The 25,485-nt window shown below is 39.8% G+C and overlaps 1 protein-coding gene across 6 annotated transcripts in view; it reads right to left on the reverse strand.

The window, feature by feature from the left end:
- Nucleotides 1–25,485, reverse strand: part of Efcab3 (EF-hand calcium binding domain 3) — a 97,450-nt gene that overhangs the window by 24,062 nt on the left and 47,903 nt on the right. For 5 of the 6 annotated variants that reach the window (XM_090349986.1, XM_090349988.1, XM_090349987.1 and 2 more), the window contains 13 exons: nt 25,407–25,460; nt 23,387–23,491; nt 22,623–22,676; nt 20,334–20,438; nt 18,658–18,711; nt 17,734–17,838; nt 15,184–15,237; nt 13,038–13,091; nt 11,695–11,799; nt 7,190–7,243; nt 5,434–5,538; nt 2,794–2,847; nt 1,226–1,276 (listed from right to left, as the gene is read on the reverse strand). In XM_090349986.1, coding sequence (XP_090206112.1) covers nt 1,226–1,276; nt 2,794–2,847; nt 5,434–5,538; nt 7,190–7,243; nt 11,695–11,799; nt 13,038–13,091; nt 15,184–15,237; nt 17,734–17,838; nt 18,658–18,711; nt 20,334–20,438; nt 22,623–22,676; nt 23,387–23,491; nt 25,407–25,460 — 954 coding nt within the window. Of the gene's footprint in view, nt 1–1,225; nt 1,277–2,793; nt 2,848–5,433; nt 5,539–7,189; nt 7,244–11,694; nt 11,800–13,037; nt 13,107–13,615; nt 13,721–15,183; nt 15,238–17,733; nt 17,839–18,657; nt 18,712–20,333; nt 20,439–22,622; nt 22,677–23,386; nt 23,492–25,406; nt 25,461–25,485 lie in introns of all 6 variants that reach the window. The other variant, XM_090349992.1, reaches the window with a different exon arrangement.

Below are 25,485 nucleotides of genomic sequence, written 5' to 3' on the forward strand. Positions count from 1 at the left end.
CTCATTATGAGCATAATTTAGCTAGTGTACTAAGTATTCTCAGACTTGGTAACCTTGTCTCCTGTTGTGGTCAGGACTACAAAGAGAAAGAAGGGAAAGTTTAATTTACAGATCAACAACTATTTGCTGAAGGGTTACCATATTAAAATGGCAGTAATGACAATTGCTATTGAATGGAATTGGTATTAAAAATTAAGAATTGGGGGTTGGAGATGTGGATTAGTGGTAGAGTGCCTGCCTAGCATGCATGAAGCCCTGGGTTAGATTCCTCAGTACCACATAATAAGGAAAAGCTAGAAGTGGGGCTGTGACTCAAGTGGTAGAGTGCTAACCTTGAGCAAGTTCAGGGACAGTGCCCAGGCCCTGAGTTCAAGTCCCAGTGCTGGTGAAAAAAATTAGGGTTTGTTCTTAAGATAGGGTCTTAAGATATGTGTCCTGGGCTGGCCTCAAACTTCTGGGCTTTAAACATCACCCCTGTCTAAGCTTCCCAAATAGCGGGCACTACAGGCATGGGGAATAGTTCCCAGACAGAAACAAAAACATTAAAATATTATATATTGTTAATTTTAACAAAGCACACATTACATCTTAATCTATTTTTGCAATGCTGGGGATCAAGTACCAGACCTTCCACATGCTAGGCTTAATGTATACCACTGGGGCACATCCTCACACCTTAACAATGTGTGTGTGTGTGTGTGTGTGTGTGTGTGTGTGTGTGTGTGTGTGTGTGCTGGAACTGGGGTACTGGGGCTTAAACTCAAGGTCTCCTGCTCTCACTTGGCTTTTTTGATCCAAGCTGATGCTCTAATGCTTGAGCCACACCTCCATTTCCAGGCTTTTGGTGGTTGATTGGAGATAAGAGTGTCATGGACTTTCCTGTCAGGGTTGGGTTTTGAATGGGGATCCTTAGATCTCAGCCTCCTGAGAAGAGTTAGGATTACAGGAATCAACATTTCATTTCTTCAATGACAGTGTTATCAGCAGTTCCTGTATAAATGGAACAGGTTACAATAGAGAGGCTACAGGAGCAAATAAACCTATTAGGAAATAATAGTCAAGATGAGATGTGAGGTGGAATGAGAAAACAGTTCGAGAGACAATGATGTTTATCTACTTTATGGATTGGCAGACAGAGGGTAAACACAAGACTAGTAAGGAAAGCACCCATGAGACCAACAACTGTGTTATAGCACTCACTCCTCCACATAGGCTGCACACTCACCTCTGAGATCACTGGCACTTCTTATCAGCTTGTGTAGACTCATTCTTTTTGCTTAAAGACAAGATGAAGACTCAAAATTATACAAAATTTGAAGTTATGGAATGGAAAAGTATAGTTTATTTTAGTTTTCCTCAAATGGGTAAGAAACTAAACCAGACATCAAAATTATGTGAGATATCCATCTTAATTCGTATGTTGCTTTAAAAGTGCCCTAGTACATTAAATTCTAAAAAAAGTCTTGCAAAGTACTAGAGTTACAATTGAAATAAAAACTATTCATTTATCTCGTATTTTTCATGTGTGTGCATATATGTATGTATGTGTTTATGTATGAAGGAGATGCTAGTGTTTGTGGTTACTCTAGTGACCAGAAGTACTCTGCTGAGAGTGGCAGCAGTGACTTAAAGCAGTGCTTTAAAGGAAGATAAGCTTTTCTACAACTGTTCACATTGTCCATTCACCTGTCTGCAGGAAAATTCAGAATATGACTACTCTTGCTGTTTGCCTTTGTTCATGATCAGCACTACCCAGAGCCTACAGACAGCCTGGTGTCATTATTCTCATATTCGTTATTTCAGCAATTGTTCCAGACAAGTTTTGGGTCCCTGAGTCCAAGACCTAACAAAAACCAAACTTGGGTCAAAGATCATAAGCTAAGGTTGGGCCCTAAATAGAAAGGATTTCCATTATGTGCTAATGTACATGAACACTCCATACATCCGTAGTTGTGGTGTCCACCTTCTGTTTCAGCTTCTTCTACCTGCTGCTGGCTCTGGGCTCTTTTCTTTTCATGGATAGGTGGGAGCATCTGTAAGGAGTGTGTGGATTGCCTATGTGTATGAAGTATTTTGTATAGGCAAGTGTACTACCATTAAGGCACATCCCCACACCTTAACTTTGTGTGTGTGTGTGTGTGTGTGTGTGTGTGTGTGCGCGCGTGCGAGTGCGCGCACAGTGCACATGTACATGCTATTTTGTATATTCACCACCCTATTCTTTTACTCTCCCACCCTCCTGTTCCCACTCCCAACAATCCCCATGTGTTTTTAGTGTTGATTCTACAAATAATTTAATGTATTTTAAACTAATCCTTCCCTCAATAAGGAAGGTATTTCTACTTTATGTATGCTCCCTTTTGAATGACATAGACTAAAAGTATCACCAAATGTAATTCTTTAATTATACATTACTAGTCAAGTGCTCTACTTTGAGACACATCCCAAGTTCCATGTTTGATAATGATAATGATATGATGATGGTGATGATGATCCTGGGGTTTGAACTCAGGGCCTGGGCACTGTCCCTGAGCTTTTGTGCTCAGGCTAGTGCTCTACCACTTGAGCCAAAGCTCTACTTTTTAGTGGTTAATTGGAGATAAGAATTTCATAGACTTTCCTGCCTAGGCTGGTTTTGAACCATGATCCTCAGATCTCAGCCTCCTGAGTAACTAGAATTACAGGTATGAGCCACCAGTACCCAGCCATGTATTATATTTATAAACAATAAAGCATCTAAAATAGAGAACACTCACTTAGCAATCTTTATATAGTATGATAATTTCTACTCACATTTAAGCTTCTTCACGCCCTCTACTATTGAATCCACAGCAACCTTTCCATTTCCTATAAAACATTTGAATTTAGATAGGAGGCTGTTATATAAAAATTAATAAAATTGTGAAATTATCAAAGATAATTAAAATTTAAAAGATAATTTAATTTTTTTGCCAGTTCTGGGGCTTGAACTCAGGGCCTGAGTTCTGTCCTTAGGCTTTCTGAAGGCTAACGCTCTACCACTTGAGCCACAGGACCACTTCTGGCTTTTTTTAATGTATGTGGTACCAAGGAATCGAACCTGGGTCTTCATGTATGCTAGGCAAGCACTCTACCACTAGGCCAACTCCCAGACCTATCAAAGATAATTTCTAAGCTGAAACTTTATCTAGGAGTTTGCCCTGCAATTAGGATTCTGTTTTCTTTTAAGTGAGTATGATGGGGAAAAGGATGCGTTTTTCAGGAACACTCATGGTGTCACCCTTGCTTGGCTTACTTGCTCATCGCTAGCTCTCTGCCACTTGAACCCCATCTCCAGCCTGAGGTTTTGCTGATTGAGTCTTCTTGGACTGTCTTCAAACTGAGATCCTACAGGCATATGCCACCATACTCAGTTATGTTTATTATTGTTGTTGTTTTGTGACGTCTGGGGCTTGAACTCAGGCACCAGGTACTGTCCCTTAGCTTTTTTTGGGGGTTGTGGGACTTGAACTCTGACCTGGGCACTGTCCCTGAGGCCTTCAGCTCAAGGCTACGGCCCTACCCTTGAGCCACAGGCCCATTTCCCATTTTTTAGTGATTATCTGGAAATAAGGGCCTCTCCACTTAGTATTCCCCAGGCTGGCTTTGAACTGCAACCCTCAGATCTCAGCCTCCTGAGTAGCTAGGATTACAGGTATGAGGCACTGTGCCCAGCTTGTCTCTTAGCTTTTGTGTTCAGGTTGGTGCTGTGCCACTTGAGCCACAGTTTCACTTCTGGCATTTTGATGGTTAATTGGGATAAGCATCTCATGGACTTTCCTACCTAGGCTGGCTTTGAACCATGATCCTCAGATCTCAGCCTCCTGCATAGCTAGGATTATAGATATTGGCCACCATTATCCAGTGATTATTCAGCTTTAGACAGTTTAGTTAAAATCAACTATCCATTCAGTATTAAGTTAGGAAATGCAGGGTTAGGCAGTGTCCAGCTATATAGCAGAATACAAAATGTAGCAACAAAATAGAAGGAATTCAACGTAGAGATTGAAGATCCAGTTAAAGTAGAAAATCCAAGCACTAATGAATAAGAGAAGTACACAATCTCCTGGCCTACCTGGGTAGGATGTTCAGTTTCCCCTATACAAGGGGTACACTTATCTCAGAAAACTGGAGGCTTTAGAGATACACCCTCCATTAGGGGAAAGATATAGTTTTAGAGGCATGGGGCCAGCATTTCATTATCTTCAGGACTGAGTGCAGAGTTCAAGTGGCAGAGTCCTTGCCTAGCATGTATTGAGGTCCTGAGTTCAATTTCCAGTACCACGAAAAAGTAGTTATGAGTAAGTCATGTAACTAAGCTCAATAACAATATTAGAAATGCATAAACAAAGTTAAATCACTCTACATTCATGCTTTTCCTGTGTATTTTTTCTTAATACTTTTATAGTCCCAATTTCAAGTGCTCTTATTATTATTGTTATTTTTGGTTGGTCCTGGGGCTTGAACTCTGGGCCTGGGCACCGTCCCTGAGTTCTTCAGCTCAAGGCTATAGCCCTACCCCTGGAACCACAGCACTACTTCCTGGTTTCTAGTGATTAATTGGAAGATAAGAGTCTCACAGACTTTTTAGTGCCCAGGCTGGCTTTGAACCACAATCCTCAGACCTCAGCCTCCTGAGTAGCTAGGATTACAGGCATGAGCCACCATGCCCTGCTCTCTTATACTTTTCTTTCCTTTTAGGACGTAGCATATTAATGGAACTTATGGTTTAAGAAAGGGGTGGGGGAGGGAAAGTGGGAGAAAAACATAGGAAGGGGTATCAATGTTCAAGAAGTAATGTACCCACTACCCGATGAACATACCTGTAACCCCTCTATACATAGCCCTGACACTAAAGTACAAAAAAACAAAAAGGAAAGTCTTTGAGCATTTTTCTGTACTGAAGTACAGAAAATGTATGCTTGCTACACAGGTACTCTACCACTTGAGCTATATATCCCCCAGACCTTTTTGCCTTTTATTGGTTGAGATGGAGTCTCTTGGACTTTTATTTTTTTTGGCTTAAGTCAGCCTCAAACCCCAATCATCCTGACTTCTGTTTTCTGAGTAGCTAGAATTATAAAGAGGAGCCACTGTGTCTAGATTCTGAGGATCGTCTATACAGGATAAAAATATAGTTCAGGAGCCAGGTGCTGGTGGCTCACACCTATAATCCTAGCTACGCAGGAGGCTGAGATCTAAGGACTGCAGTTCAAAGCCAGCTAAGGCAGGTAAGTCTGTGAGACTCTTCTTTCCAGTTAACTACCAGAAAACCAGAAGTGGCTCAAGTGGTAGAGTGCTAGCCTTGAACTAAAAGCTCAGAGGTAGTACCCAGGTCCCTAGTTCAAGCCCTACGACTGCAAAAAAAAAAAAAAACAGTTTCAGGAAAATAATATTATAGAAAGGAACACTTACTATCAAACAGCAAATAAACTAACAGATCTTTCATCTCTTCTTTTGTAAGCCAAATCCCTCTTCTTGCTAGAAACTTCTCTAAGTTCTGGATATCAACTGTGTTTCCTTAGAAAAGGTAAGAAAGGAAAGAATTATTATGAAACTATTTACAAAGGTGAAAAATGTTCTGTGTGCTTATATTTACCATAACTTGGGTACAAACAAAATTATAAAAAGGGGCAAGAAAAAATTCACTTTTTTTTTTTGCCAGTCATGGGTTTGAGCTCAGGGCATGAGCACTGTCCTTGGACTTTCTCAAGGCTAAAGCTCTACCACTTGAGCCTCAGCACCACTTCTGGCTAGGCAAGCACTTTACCACTAGGCCAAACTCCCAGCCCAAAAATTCACATTTTTTTCTAACCTAAAATAATCCTTTTATAAGCATGATTCTAAGTTGCCACATCTTTTTTTTTTTTTTTTTTTTTTTGTCAGTGTAGGGCTTGAACTCTGAGACTGGGCACTGCTCTTGAGCTCTTTAGCTCAAGGCTACCACCCTTCCCCTAGAGCTACAAGGCCACTTCCTGTTTTCTGGTGGTTAGTTGTAGATAAGAGTCTTACAGTCTTTAGTGCCTGCGACTGTCTTTGAACCGTGATTCTCTGATCCTGAGTAGCTAGGATTGTAGGCGTGAGCCACTGTGCCTAGCTGCCATAAAATCTTTATAATTAGCATTTCACCTCTTTTTTTTTTGCCAATCCTGGGGCCTGAGCTCAGGACCTGGGCACAGTCCTTGAATACTTTTTTTGCTCAAGGCTAACTCTCTGCCACTTGAGCCACAGTGCCACTTCCAACTTTTTCTATGTATGTGGTATGGAGGAATCGAACCCAGGGCTCTGTGCTTTGCGCATGCTAGATGAGCACTCTACCACTAGGTTACGCTCCCAGCCCTTCAACACTTTCTTCACCATTATACTGACACCATGGCTTATGTATTGAGATGTTTCTAGCCTATTTCATCTTTTCTCTTTTTGTTTCCCTCCCTATCTCCTCCCTTTGCTAGTCTTTCTTGCTGGGTTGTCCAGTCTGGTCTTGAACATGCTACTCTTATGCTTCATCTCCTCCTAATAGTGAGATTATAAGGGTGCAATACCAGCCCCTAGCTTTTCAGTTTTTTTTCTAACATAAGAATGGAGGTTTTTGGACAGGGATTTTAAATTTTATTAAGTAAATTTATTCTCAGGATAATTTTCTCTTTCTTTCTCTATCTTTCTTTTCCTTTCTTTCTTTCTTTCTTTCTTTCTTTCTTTTTTTCTTTCTTTCTTTCTTTCTTTGCCAGGCCTGAGCATTGTCCTTGGGCTTTCTTAAGGCTAGAGTTCTACCACTTGAGCTACAGCACCACTTCTGGCTTTTTCCTATGTATGTAGTACCAAGGAATCGAACCCAGATCTTTGTGCATGCTAGGCAAGCACTCTACCACTAGGCCAAACTCCCAGTCCCTTAAGATAATTTTCTAGAAGAGGGTTAAGAAGGGAAAAGGGTATAAATCTGATGTACTAAAGAACTTTTGGGGGGAATATTTCAGAGAACACTAAAGGTGTGGATTTGTAAATATATACTAGTTGTTGTTTATCCAAGTTCAACAGCATCCACAGAAATGGAACATACGCTATAGGGAAGAATTTAAACTTTGATGAGTAGAAAATCCTTTCATACATCACTAATTTATGGAGCATTAAATATAATACTTATAAGTTTTTTGCATCATAGTTTGTAACTCACCCTTAATATAATTGATAGAATCCACCAGATCATTTAGATAAACTGTTCTGTCAACTGTAAGACAAGGGGAGGATATTTAAGATCAGATAAACCCATTTTACTATGACTTGCAAATGTATTATATAAATGTATAAGAATTAAGTGATCTATTTTCTGTGGGATTTTTTTTTGCCAGTCCTGGGCTTGAGCTCAGGGCCTGAGCACTGTCCTTGGACTTTCTCAAGGCTAGAGCTCTACCACTTGAGCCACAGTACCAGTTCTAGCTTTTTCTATGTATATGGTACTGAGGAATCGAACCTGGGTCTCCGTGTATGCTAGGCAAGCACTCTACCATTAGGCCAAACTCCCAGCCCCTTTTGTGGGATTTTATGAATTTATCCTCAGAGATAACATGGTTATCTTGGAAACAAAGTTTTCAATGTATAATGGCTCATGGTTGTATCTTCCTCTTTCCTTTGCTTTGGAGACCACCACAGTTATCTAAATTAAGAAATGACTGCGTATTGTTAATGGTAGGAAGACAAGGTAAATGAATCTGACTCTGCATAGTTTTAGTTCATCACTTAATCTACTAGTAGTATAGTAACCTTTGTGCTAGGCACTCAGATCTTGTGGATGAAAAAGTAAGAAAGGTAATGAGTTCTAATTCTCATGGAGTATACAAGCTCATAAGGAAGATAAACAATATGTATAAACAAAAAGGGTAATTTGAAGTACCAGTAAGATGCTATGAAAAGTAAAACAGGGCAGCTGGGTACAGTGACTCAAGCCTTTAATCCTACCTACTTGGAAGGCTACTGTGACTCAAGACCAGCCAGGGCGTACAAGTCTGACTCAATTTTAATCAATATCCAGGTGGAGCAATGCCTGTTATCCTAGCTACAGAGGAAGCACAGTGGCTGTAGAGTGGTAGGAACCTGTCATCTGCAGTGACATAGGGAGGCACAAGTAGAAAGATTACAGCCAGGCCAGCTCAGACATAAGAAAGACACTATTTTGAAAATAATCAATGATAAGAGACTCCTTTGGGACTCAAGTGGTAGAGTGCCTCCCTTGCAAGCATGAAGCCTTGAGTTCAAGTCCCAATATCATTATAAGCAAACAAGTCAGGACAACAGAGTAAAGAAGAATAGAGGGTGGAGTTGCTTTAGATAGAGAGGCAAGGAAAGGTGAGGAGAGTTTATTTAAATTGAGACCTCAATGGATGAGAAGGGAGTTAACTATTTGAAGAATTGGAAGAAAAATATTCCAAAAATATTCTGTGGATTATTAATATTCATATCACACAAGAATGTTGTGTGCCTGTGGTCCTAAGATTGGTATGCATTTGACCTGTGATTGAGAGACTGAGAGAAGGCCAATGTGACAGGGCCTTATAATTTATGATGAAAAAAGTTGGGACATTATTGTGGTTGCAATAGAATGCCATTGGAGGTATTGAAGGAGGAAAGTGACTTATTTTCAGCTTTCAAAAGATCACTAGAATCTGTATAGACTATTTCATTGGTGCAAGGAAGAGATGCTGGTGGCTTTGGCTGTGGTTGCAGCAGTATAAATGATGAGAAATAGGTGGATTCAAGTCATACTTTTTTCTAGAGCCTAGACTTGAACATGGAATAAAGAAAAAGTAGAAATTAAGAATTAAACTGAATTGGGGTGGGGACTGTAGCCTAGTGGTAGAGTGGCTTAGCATGCACGAAGCCTTGGGTTTGATTCCTCTGTACCACATACACAGCAAAAGCTGAAAGAAGTGCTGTGGCTAAAGTGGTAAAGCAGTAGCCTTGAGAAAGCTCAAGGACGGTGCCCAGGACCTGAGTTCTAGTCTCAGAACTCAATAAAAAGAATTAAACTAAACAAGAGGGGTGGAGGGAGGGAAATGGGGACAAAAACATGAGGAGTATCAATGTGTGTATCAATTTATAAGAAGTAATTCACCTACTACCTGAAGAATGTAACTGTAACCCCTGTAGAGATACATTATCCTGACAATAAAGAAAAAGAATTAAACTGAATTTCTTCTACTTTCCAATTATTAGGATAGACAGAAAATGAGATGGGGAGGGTTTGAGAACTTTTAAGGGAATGAATCACTAATGAATTGGTGGAAATATTAAACAGCTAGTTTGCTATACCATTCCTGATGTGGGGAGACTGAGCTAGAGGAATAAATGTATTTGATCAGCTTGGAGGTGGTATCTGACCCAAAGGAACACTGGATTCAATCTCCTAGGAAAATGGTACAGATAAACAAAGGCAGTCTTTGGCTTGCCTTGGGTACTGAATTATTTGGATATCTTGGGGGCAGAAGAAGAGGTGGAGATGTTGTCAGTGAAGGACTAGAAAACTTGGTGAGAATGGAACTTTAAAAATCTGAAGAAAAATGTTTCTAGAAGTAGGTGATTATTGTCAAATGGTGCCAAGATTCAACTCACATAACAGACTTGACTATGTCCCCTGATAAGAGGTAGGTCTATGATGACCTTGTTGAGAGTTGGGTCAGTGCTGTGTGGGAATGAAAACCTGATGAGAGACCGTGAGATGAGGAAGTGGAGACAATGAGTGATGCTAACTTTCTGAGACAACTCTGAAGAGGAAATAGAGCATGGAGGGTACCTAGCAGGGGCCAGTGGGACAGAAGAGCATATTTACTCTACTGGAAATTGAAAGGTAGAAACTGAGGATACAGGCAGGGAAAGGAATGCTCCTTTCCTTGCAGGTGTTTACTGTGGGAAGGCTGGCCCACCACAGGAGCAGGGATTCTTTTCACAGCTGGGCAGGGCAGGTCTTGAGGGCCTGGACAGAGAGAGGGAGGCTCATGGAAATGGAGGTAGAAAAATAAGGACATTCTTGGCTAATTGCAACAATTTTCTCTATGAAATTTGAGATGAGGTCATTAGCTAAAAGTTGAGGTGAGAAGATACTGAAAATTTGAATAGAGAAGGTATAAAATTGTCTCTAAGAGTAAGAAAGTATGAAAGTATAGCAGAGGCTCCCTGGGAAGTGTTAAGGGCTGATTGGACACGTGTGGCTATTGTATGAAATGAGTTTTACTGCATGGTGCTGGGAATTTTCTCCAGCAGTGTTAAGCTGTCCAAGCACAGGCATGGAATGTGGTGGCTCAGTTTTTTTTGCCATGCACATTTGATAGGCGTTCTGGAAGTTCTAAAATGATAGGATATTAAGCATGGGAGGAAGGCAATGTGGTGGAAAGGTATTGGTGAAGGACGAGAAGGAGCAAGGGAGGAAGATTTCCATGTGGCTGGAGAGATGTTATATACAACAGTGTCTTAGTAATGTGGGAAGTGTATTCTTTTTTTTCCTACAGTGTATTCTTAAGTGTATTATAGTTGGATTTTAATAAACCACAGAAAAAATAATAATTCTTTTTTTGTGGGTCATGGGGCTTGAACTAGGCCTGGGTGCTATCCTTGAGCTCTTCAGCTCAAGGCTACTGCCCTACCCTTGAGCCAAGCCCCACTTCCCATTTTGTAAAGGTTAATTGGAGATAAGAGTCTCAGGTCTTTTTGTGCCTAGGCTGGCTTTGAACCTTGATCCTCAGATCTCAGCCTCCTGAGTAGCTAGGATTACAGGCGTGAGCCACTGCACCTGGCAAGTAAAGTCAAAGTCATCTGCACAAGTCAGAATTAAGTTTCCCTGTGTGTACGTGTGTGTGTGTGTGTGTGTGTGCACGCGCGCGTGTGCGCGTGCACTGGAAATATGACTTTGAGTTTATGCTTTCTAGGTGGGGTATCTATCTGCCTAGCCAGTCTCTAGTCTCCAGCCACTACAGCTATGCCTCCAGGCTCCCCGCTCCCTTTTTTCTCTTTTTTTTTCTTTTCCAGTCCTGGGGCTTGAACTCTGGACCTGGGTGCTGTCCCCGACCTTTTGTGCTTAAGGCTAGCACTCTACCATTTGTGCTATAGCTCCTGGCTTTTTGTTAATTGGGAGATAGGAATCTCACTGGCTTTGAATATTGATCCTTAGATCTCAGCCTCCTGAGTAGCCAGGATTTCAGGTGTGAGCCATCAGTACCTAGCTCCAGTCCCATTTTTACTTATTTTCATGGTAAGGTCGAGCTTTGTTCCTAGTCTGGCCTGAGCTAAGATTTTCTCCTTATGCTTCCCTATGTCAGAGGGCAATGACATAAATGGCACTCTGCTCAGCCATTTTGCTTCCTCTTTAACTGGGGCAACAGGCACCTACCACCATGTCTGAGCTGGCTTTAAACCACGATCCCTAGTCTCCAACTCCAGAGCTGGAGTTACAGGCTTGAGCCACCATATCCAACATTCATTTACTTTTCTTTATTTTTTTTTTCCTTTTTGATCAATCACAAGCCTTGAACTCTGGGCCCGGGAGCTGTCCCTGAGCTCTTCTGCTCAAGGCTAGCACTCTACAGTGCCACTTCCACGTTTATTTCATATGATTTCAAAGAGCCTACTTTCGGCAGTTCGGATAGATGCACTGTGTGTTTCTCTGGAGAATGCAGTGAAGGGAATACTCACTGTTAGTTGGTATACAAGCCATTAGTTCTTCAAGTTCTTCATTCTTGACTCTGATTCCCAGGTCTTCCAAAAGAGGTTCTATATTTTTGAATCTGACCTGGGGCTCTTAGGAAAGAAGGACATGGAATAAAAATGTGAACACTCAGGTTTAAGAGTTAAAGATGAAACGGGGCATGGTGGCTCACATCTGTAATCCTAGCTACTCAGGAATCTGAGATCTGAGGATCAAGGTTCAAAACCAGCCCAGGCACAGAAGGGCCTGAGACTTTTATCTCCAATTAATCTCTAGAAAATGGGGAAGTGGAGCTTAGATCAAGGGTAGGGCGGTAGCCTTGAGCTGAAGAGCTCAGGGACAGCACCTAGGCCAAGTTCAAGCCTATGACACACACACACACACAAAGTTAAAGATTAACCATGTTCACACATCAAAAACCCTATTGGTAGGTAATGTACCAGAGCATAAAAGAAACTGTACATGTGTTAACAGGAAGAAAAAAAAACAGAGAAAGATGACCATTCAATGCTTAACATCATTTGCCTTTAAGAGGTAGGTTAGATTGGTGAGAGGTTGGGAGAATATCATGTTTTTTTTTGTGAGGGCGGGGTACCTCATACATGCTAGGTAAATGTCCTAGGAATGTGTACTTGGTAAGGAAATGCTTTACTACTGGGCTATATCGCTATCCTTAAATATATTTCCATAGTTAAAAATTAAAAGGATAATTATGTTCAAAGACTTAGTTATGTAATGTAGAAATAGGACATTTCTATGAATACTGAATGGTCCAGCTGTAGGCAAGTCTAGTGACTCATGTCTAGCTGGGAAACTAAATTTTTCAGTGTTTTGAAAAAAATACTTTTTATTAGATCTCCAAAAGTAAATGTATCAAAAAATGGCAAGTTATAAATCACATTAATCTATAAATTATCAGGAAGAAAAATTGAAACATTAAAAAATATGTATCTGGGTTTTGGTGGCTCACACCAATAATCCTAGCTACTCAGGAGGCTGAGATCTGAGGATCATGGTTCAAAGCTAGACTGAGTCCCTAAGACTCTCTTATCTCCAATGACCTACCAGAAAACTGGAAGTAGAACTATGGTCAAGAGCACTAGCCTTGAGCTGAAGAGCTTAGGACAACCCCCAGGCCCCATGTTCAAGCTCCATGACCAATAAAAAGAAATACATATAAGGATTTTTTTGAGAGGGTCTTTCTAGGTAGCCCAGGGCTGCCTTTAGCTCCCTGTTCTCCTGTTTTAGTCTCTTAAGTACTGGAATTACAGAAGTGTACTACCATCTCGAGGTATATTTTAATTGAATTTTCACTGTGCTTCTCACTCACCTTTGAGGGTCTTCACTTCTTTTATCAATCGGCTCTTATATGCCTTGCCACTAGCTGTAAGACAAGATACCATTCACAGCATTGGTTTAAACTTTGAGAAAATTAGCAAAGACAGCACAAATCCAACACAAAAATATAATTTGTAGGAAAAAAATCCTCCTAACAACTTCTGATTTCTTTGACAATTTATTCTGTTTTTACCCCAATGGGAGAATGAAACAAAAGGTAAAGATATTTAGTAAACTCATTGGTTAGTTAAAAACTGTCTTAATTTCCTGCTTATTCTTTTTTACCCCTTGTTTTATTTTACTGATGCTCCTCTTTATTTGGCTGTAATTTAGAGTAAGCAGTGCTCCCAGGATAGCAGGAAAACTCACCTTGATGGTGGAGAATAGTGAAAGGCATCAAGTTTCAAACTTTCAGTAGTAAAATGAAAGTGGTAACAAGCACTAAGATTTCTTCTGTGAGCATTGTTTTCTAAATTCATTTTACTAAACACACACACACTTATATAATCTCAGAAAGGCACACATCTAAGCCGCTACCTCTATGCTTCAGAGGATATGCTTATTACTTACTATAAACTGACATGGTCTTTCGCAGCTCCTTGTACTCCTCATCAGTAAGAATCAGCCCCAGTTTCCTCAGCGCATGGCGCAGCTGATGAATATCAACTCTCTCCCCTTAGCAAAAATGGGAGTTTTTCAAGTGTTAAAAAAGAATGACTCCAGATTATGGAAAACATTTATGTGGCTTAATTCCTAATTAGAGGAGCAAATTTACAATGAAACTTATCAAACTATATAAAGTTAAATAAGGGACATCTGAATGTATTTTATGAGTTTACAGAGAATATATTCTTTATAAAAATTTTTTTTCCTCACTAGAATATGTCTAGGATATTCTTAGCAGAGGATCACAATGGTACAATAGCTATGTGCATATGAACATATAAAATGACGCTTATTGAAATGAACTCCAAGAAACGGAAACGGAGGTTTTTATCTTGCCCTGTTTGTAGTTCTTTCTTTTCTTTCCTCCTCCCTTTGTTTTAGTCCCTGTTGTCAGTGTTTTTGATTACTGTATCTTTTGTCTTGTAAATTTATCTGATTTGGAGAAGGAGAATCACAGAAATGGTGGGCCAGAGGGGAGCCACTTCAACAGTGACACTAGCAAGACACTACATTGGAAATGAACTTTTTTTTTGGCCAGTCCTGGGGCCTGAGCACTGTCCTTGGACTTTTTCCTCAAGGCTAACACTCTACCACTTAAGCCATAGCACCACTTCCAGCTTTTCTATGTATGTGGTACAGAAGAATTGAACTCCAGTCCTCAAGGATGCTAGGCAAGCACTCTACCAGTAGGCCAAACTCCTGGTCCCTAGAAATGAACTTTATACCTTGGGGGAGAGGCGAGTCGGGGAGGGGGGAGGGAGAGAAAGTAGAAAGAAAATGAGGGAGGGGGTAACAGTGTTCAAAAGAAATGTACTAATTACCTTACTTATGTAACTGTAACTCCTCTGTACATCACCTTTACAATAAAATTTAAATTAAAAAAATTAAAACACACACACACACACACACACACACACACACACACACACACACACATATATATATATATTTTTTTTTTTTTTGCCAGTTGTGGGGCTGGAACTCAGGGCCTGAGCACTGTCCTTGGACTTTTCTCAAGGCTAGAAACTTTACTCTTGAGCCACAGAATCCCTTCCAGTTTTTTTCTATGTATGTGGTGGTGAGGAATCAAACCCATGTCTTCGTGCATGCTAGGCACGCACTCAACCAGTAGGCCATGCTCCTGGCCCTAAAAATACTTTTATTTTTGATTATTGTGTCAGTCCTGGGGCTTGAGCTCAGGGCCTAGGTACTGTCCCTGAATTTATTTTGCTCAAGGTTAGCATCTTACCACTTGAGCCACAACAATGCTTCTGGTTTTCTCATGATTAACTGGAGATAACAGTCTCACAGCCTTTCTTGCCTGAGCTGGATTGATTTCTTAACCCTCAGATCTCAGCCTCCTGAGTAGCTAGAGTTAGCCACAAGTGTCTAGCTTTTTAAAAAAGAAATCATTATGGCACTGGGTTCATAGTTAATAATGAATGCTCTGTTCACCACAACTTCTTACTCACCTGTAAAAGTTTTTGCTTCATCCATTTCATCATTGAAGTAAACCATTTGATTTTCTGTAAGAAAAGATAATTCAAGCACAGAGATTAGAAAAATTGATTGTAAAAATTATAAAAAAGTCACAATATAAAGAGCTAGAATTTATCTTTGAGTATTTTGTCTACTATTTTTTTTTTTTTTCGCCAGTCCTGGGCTTGAGCTCAGGGCCTGAGCACTGTCCTTGGACTTTCTCAAGGCTAGAGCTCTACCACTTGAGCCTCAGCACCACTTCCGGCTTTTTTTTTTCTTCTATATGTGGTACCGAGGAATCGAACCCGGGTCTTCATGCATGCTAGGCAAGCACTTTAACCACTAGGCTAAACTCCCGGCCCCTTTTGTCTACTATTTTAGTTCAAATCACAAAGCAAAGAAAAAAAAAAAACCTAAACATGCCCTGATTAAACTCATACAATGATTAAAAAAAAAAACGAAATGTGTAAATATAAAGTGAACATCCATGCAACTATTACCATTTTGAGATATGGCAAGTTTCACAGGGAGTTTTTCTCCTAGGCCTGTCCTTTCCTACTATCAATAGACAGGCTTGAATTTACACAAGCACTGCCCTGAAGCCTTATATCCTCTCTTTCTCTAGATCGTTCCTCCCCTCCTCTCCTCTAAGTAGTTGTGTGAAGGGGTTTCAATTCAAGTTAGATTGTAGTACAGTGTATCTTCATCCATGTTCCCTTTTCACAATCCTTCCCCCTCTTTCACAATCCCATTGATCCTCTCAAGTTATGTAGTCCAATTTTCATATAAAGTACATTGAATATAATGACTGCGTTTGCTCGCTTACTCTTCCTGCCTTCATTCCTCTTCTCTTCCCCTCACAAAAACACAGTTCTGCTTCTTGTTATAGCACACCCTCTTTTTTTCTGCTTTTTTTTTGAATTTTTAAATTGTTATTATAAAGGTCATGTACAGAAGGGTTACAGTTACGTAAGTCAGATAAAGAGGACATTTCTTTTTGGACAATGTCACCCCTTCCCTTGCTCTTTCCTGCTTTTTCTCTCCCATCCACAGGCTGTATGGTTCATTTTCAAGATCGTGTCTAGTGAGTACTATTGCTGCATTTGTTTACCCTTTGTCCCTCCATTAGCATCCCTTCTTTATGTTCTAAACAAGTTTATGTTCCTCCTCTTTATCCTTTAACTGGAAGCTACTTGTGACCAGGGATCAGACCAATATTTCCCTATATAATCAGTTGTAAATTGTCCACTCTTTTATCTGGGTGCTTGGCACTAGTTAAACTAGTTTGTGCTTGGTAAATGAATGGAAGAATTCAAGTGACATAGAAATAGTTACATTAAAGGGCTAGAAAAAAAAGCTGTCATAAAAATAATCAGTTTAAAAATTCTTTTTTTTTTTTTTTTGCCAGTCCTGGGCTTGGGCTCAGGGTCTGAGCACTATCCTTGGACTTTCTCAAGGCTAGAGCTCTACCACTTGAGCCTCAGGACCACTTCCGGCTTTTTTCTATATATGTGGTACCGAGGAATGGAACCCGGGTCTTCATGCATGCTAGGCAAGCACTCTACCACTAGGCCAAACTCCCGGCCCAGTTTAAAAATTCTTAACTGATAACAAAAGCCTCGTAGTAGGAAGCATTTTGTGGGATCTCTAACTAATATGTGAGGACAAAGATCACAGTTAAAAAAGTGACTTGATAATGATTTCTTTATGATAGGAAGAAGAATCAGACAGTTATGAATAACTTACTAGCATAGTTAAGCCTGGTGTGAATGAGTTTTTAAAATACAGGTGAGGCCAAAAACTTTGTTAGGGCCAGCTACAAGAAAGGGTAGAATGGGAAATGGTGTAGGTAGCAGTGGTCTGTCTTACTTACACCTGCCAGTCACTATTAGTGTAGAGACCTTGAATTAGGTAATGATTTGTGTATTTATGTGCTTTTGGAAGATGGGTAGTTAAGACCTCTGATGAAAGCTGGCTATCCCCAGCCCCCAGTCAGGTTTTTATTCATGGGGAAGCTACTGGCTCTAGGCTTGAAGTTTAACACCCTCCTATGAGAAAAATCTTGGTCTGGGGCTCATCTCAAGTTCTTATTGATGCTTTTGTTGTGTTTTGTTTTTCCCCACAGCCAGACCAATCTTGTTAAATCATAATGGAGCTATCTTATTTAAAGCAGGCATACATGTAAAGGGAGGAGGGAGGAGAAAGACCTAAGAAGAAAGATGGATAATCACACACATGCACAAACAATAACAATTATTAACCTTAGCCATTTGGCACACAGAGAAATACTTCCTAAGACACTCAAAAATAATTCTGATTTCAGAAGCCTTCACACAGAAGCCTTAGGATTCCTCCCAACATAGTAGTTTTGGAAATCCTGGAAATTTCCTCTCTCTTTCGTCCTTTCTTCCTTCCTTTCTTTCTTGCTGTCTTGCTTTCTTTCTTTCTGCCAGTCCTGGGCTTGAACTTAGGGCCTCAGTGTCCTTGGGCACTATAACACCACGCTAAACTCCCAGCCCGCCAATTACTTCCTATCTACTTACCATCTGCTGGCAGGTGGTTCCTTAAGTCCACATAGTCATCATCCTTGACTTCAAGTTCCATGTCCTCCACCAGGTTTTCCAGGTTTCTAACAGGAACTTTTTTCTCTTAGGAAATAAGGGGACAGAAATAAGAAATGGTGAATTGCAGGCAAAAGTGATAGAGTGATTGCCTCATAAGCATGAAGCCTTGAGTTTAAACTGCAGTACCACCAAAAACTAAAACTGAAAACCAAACCCAAACAATCTTCCCCAACACACACACACACACACACACACACACACACACACACACACACACACACACACACACACACACACACACACAAGTAAACTCAGTGTTGGAATTGAGAAGAGAAAGCACAAAGCTATAACTTTCAATGGCAGTAATGACCAATGAAAAAGAATTAGCTGGGTGCTAGTGGCTCTCACCTGTAATCTTAAGTACTCAGAAGGCTGAGATCTGAGGATCAAAGTTCAAAGCCAGACTCGGTAGGAAAATTCATGAGACTCTTATCTCCAATTAATCAAACAAAAAAAGGCTAGAAGTGGAGCTATAGCTCAAGTGGTAGAGCACTAGCCTTGAGCATAAAAGCTCAGGAGCATCTAGGCCCCGAGTTCAAAACAAACAATGAATTAGATAATTCTGGTAAATTATAATACAAATAATCATCTGAATGAAAGCAAAATTTTAAGCTTGGGACAGTGACATATTACTGACCATGACTTCTCTATCAATAGACTCACAGAAGAATGGTAGGTTGAGGAGACAAATTCAGAATCAAGAAACTAATCAGTGAGAAATCACAGGGAATGGCTCAGCAGTATCACACCATCCCAGCAAGCGTATAGCCCTGAGTTCAAACTTCAGCCATCCTCCCAAAGCCAAACACAATGCACATCAATTTTAGGTGCTGTTCTCATTACCTTTGAAAAGCCTCAAGCCTTCCAGCACTCTTTTCTTGTACACCGTTCCATCTCCTGTAAGATAGTAAAATTCAAGTCAAAAGAAGGAAGACAGAGTCAAAGCCAGTTCTGGGGCTTGAACTGAGGGCCTGAGCACTGTTCTTGGGATTTCTCAAGGCTAGAGCTCTTCCACTTGAGCCACAGTACCATTTCCAGCTTTTTCTGTGTATGTGGTACTGAGGATTTGAATCCCAGGGCTCCGTGCCTGCTAGGCAAGCACCCTACCACTAGGCCAAACTCCTATACTCCAGGTTGTTTTTTGACCCACTTAGAAGTTTATTTCAATCCTCAAGAGAGAATTGTTCTCAGTGTGTTTTTTTTTGTCTCCTAGCTGTACACATGCTAGTGGCTACTGTGTACTATATACACAGACACAGACAGATAGACAGACAGACGGGGACACACACACACAGTGCTTCTTTCTTCTGCTCCCTTCCTCTTTTCTTCTGTAACTAAACTTTCACCCTCCGTCTCTTCTTCTCTTCTCTGCCTAGGCACTGGGACCATGAAGATATGCATAGATGTTTAGCCCAAATGGTAGATTCCATAAAGGGATGATATCAAAATCAGTTATAAACCCAAACAGTAATAAAAAAACAGTCTTTAAAATTATTTTTGTCAAGTAATCTTGATAGATGGAGGTGATAAACAGAGGTGGGATGGAGAAGAGGGGACATTTGCCAGCCTAACCCATCCTCCTGGGTCTTATCAGTCCCTAAAGCCCTTCATCCTGTGGCAGGAGTATCTGCAGTGCCTGGTGTATGTCTGTAGAAGTCACCATTGGCATTATCTGGCATCCCCTTTCTACGTCCAGAACCAAAGTGCTAATAAAGCTGCAAGGGTGAAGAGTGTTTATTTACCACATGCAAGACCTAATACTCAGCATTCCTCTTCCCTCCTCCCCATGAACAGCTTCAGTTCTCATAATTGTTCATTGAGAGAATGCCAGACACAGTGAGGAGCAATAACTCCATTGATAATGTGTAGGCTTGCTCTAGACTGGGGCACAGTTGAGGGCGAGTACAAAGGGAATAGATGATGATGTCTCTGTGGGGGTCCCAAGAAATGGGCCTATGCTAGTGTCTTTATCGTGAACCTAGAGTAGAACTTTTTTTTTTTTTTGTCAGTCCTGGCACTTGAACTCAGGGCCTGAGCATCTTTATACTCAAGGCTAGAGTTCTATCACTTCAGCCACAGCTGCCACTTCTGGTTTTCGAGTGGTTAATTGGAGGTAAAGAATCTCAATGGGACTTTTCTGCCCAGGCTGCCTTCGAACCACAGTCCTCAGATCTTAGCCTTCTGAGTAGCTAGGATTACAGATGTGAGCCCCTGGTGTTTATCTTTTAAGAAGCTAATGGATTGTGGCGAGATGGGAGGCTCCCAGGGGAAAGCCTGAGGATGTGAGGGCATCAAGGGCTTCAGAAATTTTAGCTGTCAATGAATTTGTTGTCTATGTACAACAACAACAGCCTCTGGCTGTACCGAAGAGAGAGAGATTCTCATTTCCTAATGTAAACAACAAGAACAGGACTTCTTATGCCAGAATGGCATTTTCTTTCCATTCCTCACATTCCTCACCCAGAAGCCCATACCACCTCCTTGTTCCCCTGAATACCAAAAAGGTGCCAAATACTCACTACAGATGGGAAGATTTTTTAACAGCTTCCATTCTTCCTGCTCAGTGAGCTTGATTCCCAAGTTTTCCAGCATATTCTTTATGTCTTTGACATGAATCTTTTCTCCTTTAAGTAGATGGGACATGTTTCAGATGACAATATTAAGACAATTATTACAAATTATGAAAACAGAATAAAGTGCAGAAATATTTAATTAATTTGTTTTTGTGGGTCTTAGGGCTTGAACTCAGCCTGGGCACTGTTTCTGAGCTCTTCAGCTCAAGACTACTGCGCTACTCTTGAGCCAAGCCCCACTTACTGTTTTTTCTAGAGGTTAAATGGAAATAAGAGTTACTTTGAAATTCAGTGTCTAAGCGAGACAAGACAACATTTCTATTCTGTGTATGAATCAATATAGCATGGATTAACATGGAAGCTTCATAGAAGCCCAATGATTTATGATGATGCTGTGGACTGAATGTTTTTGTTCGCAGCAAAATCTCTAATTTCAGCTACTTGGGAGGTAGAAATAGAGGGATACTGGTTTGAATTCAGCTGCCCTTTAAAAAATGTTAGTGAGACCCTATCTCAAAAAATAAGCTGATGGGGCCGGGAGTTTGACCTAGTGAGAGTGTTTGCCTACCTGGGTTTAATTCTTCGGTACCACATACATAGAAAAAAGCCGGAAGTGGTGCTGAGGCTCAAGTAGTAGAGCTCTAGCCTTGAGAAAGCTCAAGGACAGTCCTTAGGCCTTGAGATCAAGCCCAGGACTGGCAAAAAAAAAAAAAAAAAAAAAAAAAAGCTGATGTGGAAATAGAGATCTGTAATCCCAGCTACAAGGAAATATAAGTAAGAGGATTATGATCTGAGGCTGAATCTGCCAAAAGAAAGACCCTATATGAAAAACAACTGAAGCAAACAGGTTTGATGGTATGGCTCAAATGTAGAACGCCTTGCCTAGCAAACATAAACCCTTGAGTTCATACCTCAGTATTGCCCCTCGAAACAATCATGCTGAAGCCATCTTCAGTACAATAATATTAAGAGGTAAAGGTTTTAGGAGGGGATGAAATCATGGGGAGTCTCAATCACAAATGAGATTATAGTCCTATAAAGGCGGTCTTACACACTGGTAATCCAATCCCTCCCTACTATTTTTGCCTTTCTATCTTCCACAGTATAAGGGCACAGCACTCAAGGCACCATCAAAGCAGTGAGAAACCCTCGCCAAACGCTGGCCAAACATGTAGGTGCCTTAACATTGGACTCCCCTGCAAACAGTCCAGCATGTAGCATTTTGTTATAGAAGACCGAAGGCAAATAGAACCTACAGAATTCTACCTGCAGGAAAATCTGTTACTATGTCAAAGCATGGATTATGGGACTCACTTGTCATAGTGTCCATATTCCCCGTGCATAACCTTTACCTTGATAGGGCAGGGGCACAGCTCAGGAGAGAGTGTGTGCCTTGTATGAGCAAGGGTTTGATTTTTAGTAATGCAAAAAACCAAACCAAACCAAAACAAAAGGATGCTACCTTGAGACAGTATTTATATTTTGGCTCAAATATTGAAGCGTGCTATACTTTTCATCAGTTTCTAATCTAAGTTGTTGAAAATACATTAAAATGAACAATAATAGGTAAGTGAGCAGAGTAAACAGTGATTGCTCAAAGGGAAAACAAATTTAAAAATGCAGTTGTTACAGGGTACTTACCAGTGGTTCATTCCTGTAACCCTAGCTACTCACTAGGCTTGAGATCTGAGGATTAGTTCAAAGCCAAGTGGAGCAGGAAAAGTCTGTGAGACTCATCTCCATTTAACTAACAGAAAACTGTAAGTGGCTCAAAGTGGTTGAGTGCTAGCCTTGAGCAAAAAGTGCTCAGGGACAGTGCCCAGACCCAAGTTCAAGCCCTACAACAACTCTCTCTGTCTCTGTCTCTGTCTCTGTCTGTCTCTCTGTCTCTCTCTTTCTCTCTCTTTCACACAACACACACACACACACGGCAAAAGGCATTTGTCTCTGGTTGCAGTGGCTTACATTTGTAATCATAGCTACCCAGAAGAGTAAGATCTGAGAATCGAGGCTCAAAGCCAGTGCAAGCAGACAAATCTGAGAGACTCTTACCTCCAATTAATTAGCAAAAGGCCAGAAGTGGAAATGTGGCTCAAGTGGCAGAGCACTAGTCTAATAAAAAATTTGAATGGGAATGTAATGGTCTGAGTTCAAGCTCCAGTACCAGCATACAGAGAGACAATTTTCTACAAAATCAAGATCTTAATTTTATATCTTACATGAATTCTCACTCACCTGAAAAAGATTTTGCTACATCCATCAATACATCCAAGTCAATTTTTTTATCTTCTGTAAAAAAGATCAGAATTTGAATTCAAAGTGAAGATAGGGTTTAAAAATACTCTGAAAATATGGTGTATGGAATTGCAAAATTTTCATATTTAGTTCTATAATAATAATTATTATTATTCTAAAATACCAGAATATGTAATGGAGGACAGAAGATTTAAGCTTCATATATATATATTCCATTAATATGAGTTCCTCTTTTTCTTCCCTAAGCTATACCACTTGAGTCACAGCTCCACTTGCAGCTTTTTTGGTGGTTAACTGGAGATAAGAGTCTCATAGACTTCTTACCTGAGCTGGCTATGAACTGTGATCCTCAGATCTCAGCTTCCATAGTTATTAGGATTATAGGCATGAGCCATCAGTGCTAGTTCAACAGCTTTTGTTAAGGTCCCTTATGCTGTCTTTGTACATAGTTGCAGTGTATCTCAAAACTACTCATCCTTCATCTTTTTTCATCATCCCTTTCCCTCATCTCTCTTAAGAATTCCATAGTATTAGACCTGTGTTATAAATATATATGTATAAATATATGTATAAAAATATACACACATGCTGGGTGCCAGTGGCTCTTGCCTATAATCCCAGCCGTGAGCTGAAGAGCTAAGGGCCAACACCCAGGCCCAAGTCCCATGATTGACCAAAAAAAAAAATACACACGTGTACATATCCATGAATTTGAATGTCTTTTTGATATAGCTTCTACTCACCAGTAAGTGGTAGGTGAGTCACCAGGTCCTTCATTTCTTTTGATTCGAGTTTGAACCCAATGTTTCGCAGAACATTTTTTAAGTCAGAGACATTAACCTTCCCTCCTTTAAAAAAATTAAGAAAAAATAGATAAAGACCTTATAAAATGAAAAACTGAGGCCACTGACTCCTACCTAGAAATAAGAGCTTGTCATGTGGGAGTCAGAAATACGCTTCACAATGAACTGGGGCAGGGGGTGGAAATAGAGTCTGGTAATAATAATAACCAACTCATGTTAATGTGGTCAAAAGTATTTAAAACTTGATATGTGGGCTGGGAATGTGGCATAGTGGTACAGTGCTTGCTTAGCATGCTTGAGGCCCTGGGTTTGATTCTTTCATCCCACATAAATAAAATAAAAAATAAGTAAAACTTTATCTAGAAACAAAAATACCTCCTCAATTAATTATACATAAATGATAACTCTAGTTCATAAAAAAGATTATTGAAAATTTTTGATGTAGCTTTTGTCAAATAAATTTGAAAAATGAGTTTACAAAGAGCCTATATATATCAGATGATTTAAATAATTAAATGTATAATGTAATTACTTGTTTCTATGATTTGTGAAGTCATAGAAAAACAATGGGAAATCACTGAAGAAATGATTGATCAAACTGAGCATATAAAAATGAAAAACGAAGCCAGGAATAGGTGGCTCATTCCTCTAATCCTAGCTACTCAGGAAAGGCTAAGATCTCAGGGTTGCAGTTGGAAGCCAGCCTAGAGAGGAAAGTCTATGAGATTTTTATCTCCAATTAATGTTGGCCCAAACTGGAAGAAGCACTGTGGCTCAATGGTAGAGTATATAAAAAAGCTCTGGGACTTGGCCCAGCCCCTGAATTCAGGGGACTGACACAGGACTGACACAGAATAAAGTCCATATATGAAAATACAGTGTAATGGCAAGACTGGGTTATAATTGCTTAGATCTAAGAGGGCTGGAGTACCAGTAGCAATACTAAGAGTTTCTTTCTAGGGTGATGAACTGTTCTAAAACTGATTATAGTGTCAGTCGTACAACTCTGTCACTATACTAAAACCATCTGAATTGTACACTCTAAGGGGGTAAATTATATAGTATATGAATAACAGGTCAGCAAAGCAGTCATACAGCTTTAATATAACAAAACCAAAAGCAAATAGACAATTGGCAAATATTGACTACAGATAGAATTATATGCTTAGATTTAATATGCAAAGAGATAAAAATAATAAAATGTCCTGAACAAGACATTCAAAGCATGAAAGGAATAATTATATAAAAAGATCTTCAGCTTCATTGATAACAAAAAACTTACAATAATTAGATTCATTTTTCATTCTACAAAATTAGCAAGAACCAAAAAAATGGGAAATGATATGCGATAGTTAGAACATAATGGTAATCAGTATTCTCATAATGTGTGGAGCAGTAAATTAATATAATCATTTTGGAATGCAAAATAGAGGTCTCAGAATTTTAAGCCTTAAACATGTTAAACCTCAGTATTTCTTGCCAAAAGAATGTGTCTAAAGAAATAATTTTAAAATTAGATCAAAGCTTAACTACACAAATCACATAGAGCAAAACTCTAGAGACTATTGAATGTTTAATGAGAGGAGAATGATTATAATGAGATGCTGAAATCAGTTGAAATGATCATTAAAAATGGTGTTTCCAAGGAATTTTAACTGACATAATGAAATTCTTTCACTACAATTGTAGGATTAAATGTTGGCTACATAAACAGCAGTAAATTTAATGACTACTTCATACAGGAATGAACACACACAAGAAAAAGAACAATGATAACTATAACTTACAAAAAAGTAATATTACTTGAGGCTATGAGTAGTATCTTATTTTCTTCTATGTGCCGCTTTGTATTTCAGATTATTCTGAAGTAGCTAATACTTAGTAGATCCTGGACATTTGTTGAATAAAAAACCTGAGAATATTCTAAAATTTTATTGTTTGTCTCCCTTTTCTCACTTACCTATGAAGGACTTCACACTATCCACTATATCTTTTCGAAAGACTTTTTTATTAGCTGTAAGATAAAACACAGTTAAGGT

This window comes from Megascapheus bottae, chromosome 17, assembly GCF_031878675.1.
Source record: "Megascapheus bottae isolate mThoBot1 chromosome 17, mThoBot2.hap1, whole genome shotgun sequence".
NCBI lineage: Eukaryota > Metazoa > Chordata > Mammalia > Rodentia > Geomyidae > Megascapheus > Megascapheus bottae.